At 34.9% G+C, this 5,908-nt stretch overlaps 1 protein-coding gene across 1 annotated transcript; it reads left to right on the top strand.

The window, feature by feature from the left end:
- Nucleotides 1-3,896: 3,896 nt before the first annotated feature.
- LOC133799762 (auxin response factor 19-like) lies at nucleotides 3,897-5,625 on the top strand. The gene is made up of 7 exons (XM_062237761.1): nucleotides 3,897-3,985; nucleotides 4,457-4,498; nucleotides 4,584-4,748; nucleotides 4,908-4,958; nucleotides 5,070-5,151; nucleotides 5,258-5,395; nucleotides 5,599-5,625. Exons 1-7 carry the CDS (start codon nucleotides 3,897-3,899, stop codon nucleotides 5,623-5,625), a joined length of 594 nt encoding a protein of 197 aa, XP_062093745.1.
- Nucleotides 5,626-5,908: the final 283 nt, after the last annotated feature.

The raw sequence follows: 5,908 nt of genomic DNA, 5'->3' as shown, positions 1-5,908 counted from the left end.
TTTGTATTTTGTTAAATCAAACCAAAGTACTATGCTAAGTTCGGTAATGCAAAGAAATGTTATAATAAGTTGCAAATATATTATAATGTCAAAATGGATCCTTTTAAACCGCGAGTAGTACTGCTCGGATGTAATTGTTCGGTGAAAAGGAAAATAGCTGCTCGTGCAGCAATAAAAAATTAAATAAGGAATCGTCTTTACATCAAGACCCGTAGGTCGTGTATTTAAAAGAGAAAAAAATTATTACAAAGTTTTCGGGGGGTCTTGTGGCGATTCCTACTGCTGCTGGTCGACTGCATCCCCAGCTTCTTCTCGGGCGCCTTCAATGCCAGTTGCTACAGAAATTTCTGGAGACCTTGGAATTGTCTCTTCCTCCAGACAAGCAATGTACCTAGCTAGCTCCGCCTCCCTGATATGGTCTGGAAGATAGGAAAATTTGGCAGTGGGATTGTTCTTCCAGAACAAGTAGAAGCACTCGAACGATGCCCCCTCATAATCTTCAAGGTTGCAGGTGTTTTGTTCCTCTAAAGCAGCAACCTCTTGGCGACTTATTGCAAGCTCATCCTGAAGCTTGTGGGCTTCCAGATAATTCATGAGTGAGACCTCCTTGTACTGCTCTTTGGATGCAGTGATCTTATCAATACTTGTATCCTTCCTCTTCAGCTCCTCTTTGAGAGAAGCAATTGTGGCCTCGGTCACTTGCAACGCCTCGAGGTGCTTCGCCTTGGCTTTTTTAAGAGCCTCGGTATGCTTCGCCTAGACCTCTTTGAGGGCCTCAGAATGTTTCGCCTCGATTGCCTTCAGCTACTCGGCATAATTAGCCTTAGACGCCTTAAGTTGCTCGGTGTATTGAGCCTCAACAGCACTGAGCTGATCGCTGAGTTTCTTCTCAAACTGAGCATTCTGCGTCCTTGAAGATCGCCAGCCAGAGGTCAGGGTAAGCACCCCCTGCAATCAGAAAAAGATAAGGTCATTAATAAGAGCAAGTTAAAAAGACGATTTACAAAGCAGAAAGCAACTTACAACAAGCACTTCGTTAAGTGCGCGGCTATGGACCTGGTCGACCCCCATGGAGCCAGTCTCCTGGATTTCCTCTCGGCTGCGTTAGTGTTTTGTTATTTTCATTAGCCTATCTTTGGCTGAGCTGAGCACCATGCCCGTAAAGTCGTCTCCTGAGGCTTCTTCCAGACGACCAGCCGACTGCTGGACGATGGATCACTACAACAATTTTGCTTATATATTACGTTAAAATATTACATATATTTAGAAGTGTTATAAATATATAATAATAAAAAAAAAAAGCTGAAATTTTACCCAAAGAGGCGGCAAGTGAAAATACTTAGCGCCAAATGAAAATGAAAAATATCATTTGGGGGTTTCCTCTCTCTCTCTCTCTCTCATTCAGATTCAGCTCACCCTAATCACGCCCCATCCTCTCTCTCTCGCCTTCATTTTATCAGTTCCCTCTCCATTCTCCATCACGCTCTCTCTCACCGAGTCTATCGACTCTCTCCATCACGCCATGACCACGCCTAGCTAAAGCTCTCTCTCTAACAGAGTCTATCGACTCTCTCTTCCTCAAGCCCCGATACTCTAAAGTCCGACTGAACAACACCACGTTTAGTCTCTCTTCACTCTTTCCCGTTGAGCTGTTGGAGCACACACGAGCACGGAGCAGCTAAACCAAGAATCTGGGTTTGCAATCATGGAGCAGTGCTTCTTCTTACAGTTGGGTTTGCCTGTCATTTATAACTCATCACATGTTAAAATAAATTTAGTAATATTTTTTATGTTTGTGATTGTAATATCTGGCCAAATTGTAAATTATGTGTATATTTATTGATATTTATTTTGATTTTAATGCTTTTGGTAAAGGTCTATCTCTCTCTCACCATGAGGTTATGTTGTTCTGTCCTTTGTTTGCTTCTGAACATTTTTTAAACGATGATTAATAGAGTTTATTTTAGTGATTATATGAATAGTTTTTTTATGCTTTTATGTTATGGGTTTTCTTTTTTCTTCTTCTCTCTTCATATTTTTTAGTATCTTTCTCGGTTTTGATTAATGGTGATGAAAATTTTGGAAGGTTTATGTTCTTATTAGTTTGTTCATTTATCGAATTGTGAAAGTTTTCAGCGAGTTTTGGATTTTAAGTTAATCTGAATTGGGTTTCTATGTTAGTTCTCTGTTTCTCCCTTATATGGAATTATTGTTTGTTTGGGATTGATCAAGCAAAGATTACAACTTGATGATGTAAAATATATTTTGTATTGGGTTTATGAAAGCTGATAGTTTCATAGCTTTTGGTAATGTAGCTTTGGTTAGTTTCATAGCCTTTTATTTTGTATTTGATTACCCTCTGATAAAAAATAAGTTTATTTATTTATTTTAGTTTCCCCTCTTTTGTTAGGAATTTTCAATTTTGTGAACTTTGAATAATCTTTTTCCTATTTGTAATACTAATGCATTTGGAGCTATTAAAGTTTTGGCCTCTTTCTCATGTAATACACTCATTGCTCAAGGAAGTTATATCAATAGTTTCATAGAGAGAAAATTAGAATCAACAGCAGTATATTACCTGTTGAACTCAAGGGCTTAACTTTCTCTTGGTACTTTAGCTTTAATATGCAAAATTTGAAACCATAGACTTCAATTTGAGTCCAATATGGGCTCCTTTCTGACCACAGGGATCTCAGCCAGCATATTTTTGGTTCATTTTATAGTAGTTATAATCTACCTCACACAAAAATATGTTGAATAACTTGCAGCATAGCTAGAGAGCTTGATTTGGAGGAATGGACTTCCAGGATTGAAACTGCTAATGTGCTGCATGAGCCAGTATATCTCTTTTCATCTCATCTCATCTCATCTTGCAAGTCATTTGTAATTTAAGTAGTTTCTTTTTCTCTAGAGTTAATTATGAGAAATTCATAAACATTGTTTGGTAAATGAAAATTGTATTGTTCTGCTTTACTAACTCTGTTAGATCATTCCTTTTATCCTGTTAACTTTCAATTTTATACATATTTGTGTACTTTTTGGCTCATGCCTCTGTCACCATTTCTCTCACACTCGTTCTCACTCTCTCTGTCTCACTATCTTCATCTCTGTCATACACTCTCTGTCTCTCACACTTGTGTGTATATATATATAAAAAAAAAACTGAGAGTGGTTGCCATATGTTTGATAAAAGTCTTCAATGAATTCTGCTAAAACTTTAGAGGCAAAGTAAAAAGTAACACATTTGTGGGGGTAAATCTTAAGTGAATTGTTTGAATCATTATTTGAGAAAAAGGACTTGTAGTGGCTCATACGATTACAACTGTTTTGAGGTAGAACACTTCAAAATTGATGCACTGAATTTGTTTTCATTTGTTATATTGAATACATAATAGAGAGTAATCTGTTAGTTTATTAACAAAAATTATGCAATCTGCAATTGGTTTCAAGCTCAATAAAAATTCTCTTATGCTCTTCAAGAATATAATTTTTAAGAGGTGTAGATTGAATATGGTATTGTGGTTAATGCTTAGCTGCTTAATTCATTAAAGTAATGTTGGAGGGGGCTACTGTTGTGAAGGGTGTTGTCAATGTTAATTGTTCATTTTTTTTTTTATAACCAATTTTATTTCATATATAATTAATTCTAGTTATTGTGATACATCATGTGTGGGATAATATATTTAAGAGGTATAGATAATATATGTGTTGTTGTTAATGCCTACTGTGTTGTAGGCTATTTGGTTGAGGTGTATTCAAGAATCAAATGAAATTATATTTGTGCCTAATGGAAACAACTTAGAAGTTTTTGAAGGTTTTTTTTTTAATCTTTCAGGAATTATTAGCCATTTAGCAGCAAGGATGTAAAGCTATTGGATTCTTTTGGAACACGGATTATGGGATTCATGCATTGGGAATTTATTGAGATTCTTAGCTATGCAATGGTTATAACTATAAGAGCTCTTGATTTTGTGTATTTTATGTGGTACTATAATTTTATAGTATTTCCCCTAATGTTCCTTGTAGTCTTGCACAACACTATTGTTGGCTGAATAATCAATATTCATAACGAGAATGTCAGAGGCTCAGTGATGCTTTTTCTGAACATATGCATGTGGATGTAAATATGTTTGTGTTGTTCCCTTAAATTCCTAATTCTTGGGTATAACACAATTATGTGCATCTGACACTAATGCATCTGGAGCATTTGAAAAAGAAACCACTTGAGAGCCAGGAATTATTGTTTAAATTAAGAAAAATAAATTTACTCTCTTTTACTTCATATCTTTTAGTTAATGGTTTTACTTGTTGGAACTCTGATAGTTTATATGCTATCAAAAGATGATAATTACTGAATATATCTAGCTCAGTTGGAATTTAATTGAGCTTGTTTTATCTTTTGTTTAGTTTCCTAGCCAAAGTTAAATGATTGCTTATAATGGAGTCTATTTTTCAGTGGAAAGAGGCATTTTGCTGGTGACTCTGTTCTATTTATCAGGTATGATGAACTGAGGATATATATTCTTTATGAACTGTAAAGTACTTTTTGTTTAAACCTTTTTAACTTCATTGTTTGTGATTAGGGATGAAAAGCAACAGCTACTTCTCGGTATTAGACGAGCTTACAGGCAACCTACGAACCTATCATCATCTGTATTGTCAAGTGACAGTATGCATATTGGAATTTTGGCAGCTGCCACTCACGCTGCAGCCAACAATAGTCCCTTCACTGTGTTCTACAATCCTAGGTAGGGATTCTACATTTTTTTTCTTCTTTTCAGAAACACAAATTCCTACTAATTTTTCATGACTGCAAATTTCATTATCTTATTTCACTTTGATCAGTTTGAGAGGGCATTATAATAAGGCTACAAAGTGAACTGTATAATTTTTCTTTGCATGTGCAGTGCTAGTCCATCAGAATTTGTTATTCCTTTAGCCAAGTACTATAAGACAGTGTGTGGAAACCAAATATCACTAGGCATGCATTTTCATATGATGTTTGAAATCGAAGAGTCTGGAACAAGAAGGTAGCTATACTTGAATCTTTATTCCTGTTTTGCTAATAGCTGGACAAAAGAATATGGCATTGGTTTATGCTTAGATTTTCTTGAATCTAAATTAACATGTTGCCTTCTAAAATTCAAGAATGTTTTTTGTAATATTGATGAATAAGGATAATTTGTGGCTGAAAGCAAAATGAATTCATTATTATTATTGTAGAATACCACCGTCATTTGTTTGTATACTTGATTAGGTTGGTTGGGACGAATCAATTGCTGGGGAAAGGCGTAATAGGGTCTCAATCTGGGAGATTGAACCTGTTACAGCTCCATTTTTAATATTCCCCCTCCATTTTTCAGATCAAAATGTCCCAGACAACTGGGAATGCCAGGTAAGAGATTCAGAATATAACCCTTCTTTGATTTTTGTTATTAATTTTTGTTTTTAAGAGAAAAAACAGTAGATCTAACCACTATTATTTGACATAAAAAAGTCTCACTTTTATAAAAGAATGGAAAATGACTTAATGCTCATTTCTTATTAGTTATTTTGGAATATAGTTCTTATTTCATGTAGAATGTTAAATTTTTGTAGGAGTTGGTGAGTGATGTTGCACACTAACTTCATGATGCCAAATTTCCACAAGAACTTGTGTTTTTGTAAGCATTGGCAACAAAGACAAGTGCACAAAGGATGATGAATTGAAGGATGGAGCAAGTTTCATGCATGATTTACTTTTGTGTATCTTGTAATGTTTCTGTTTTTCATTTTTGAAGTAAAAAATGTTGAAGATTATAAAATTTTATTATGTTATGCTTTTAAATTTAAGTTAGAACTAAGATCTCATGAAGTAGACATATTCATGGTTTTAATTAGTTATTGTTTAATGTAATACTTATGGTTT

This window comes from Humulus lupulus, chromosome 9 (genome assembly GCF_963169125.1).
Source record: "Humulus lupulus chromosome 9, drHumLupu1.1, whole genome shotgun sequence".
In the NCBI taxonomy this organism is placed as follows: Eukaryota; Viridiplantae; Streptophyta; class Magnoliopsida; order Rosales; family Cannabaceae; genus Humulus; species Humulus lupulus.
The sequence above is the reverse complement of the archived record's forward strand: the minus strand, read 5'-3'. Positions and strand labels throughout refer to the sequence as shown.

Coding starts and splice junctions, on each gene's coding strand:
- LOC133799762 (XM_062237761.1), top strand. CDS start 3,897: ATGGGATTCATGCATTGGGAATTTATTGAGATTCTTAGCTATGCAATG. Junction 4,749..4,907: donor ACTGTGTTCTACAATCCTAG/GTAGGGATTCTA, acceptor TTGCATGTGCAG/TGCTAGTCCATCAGAATTTG. Junction 5,152..5,257: donor GCCTTCTAAAATTCAAGAAT/GTTTTTTGTAAT, acceptor ATACTTGATTAG/GTTGGTTGGGACGAATCAAT.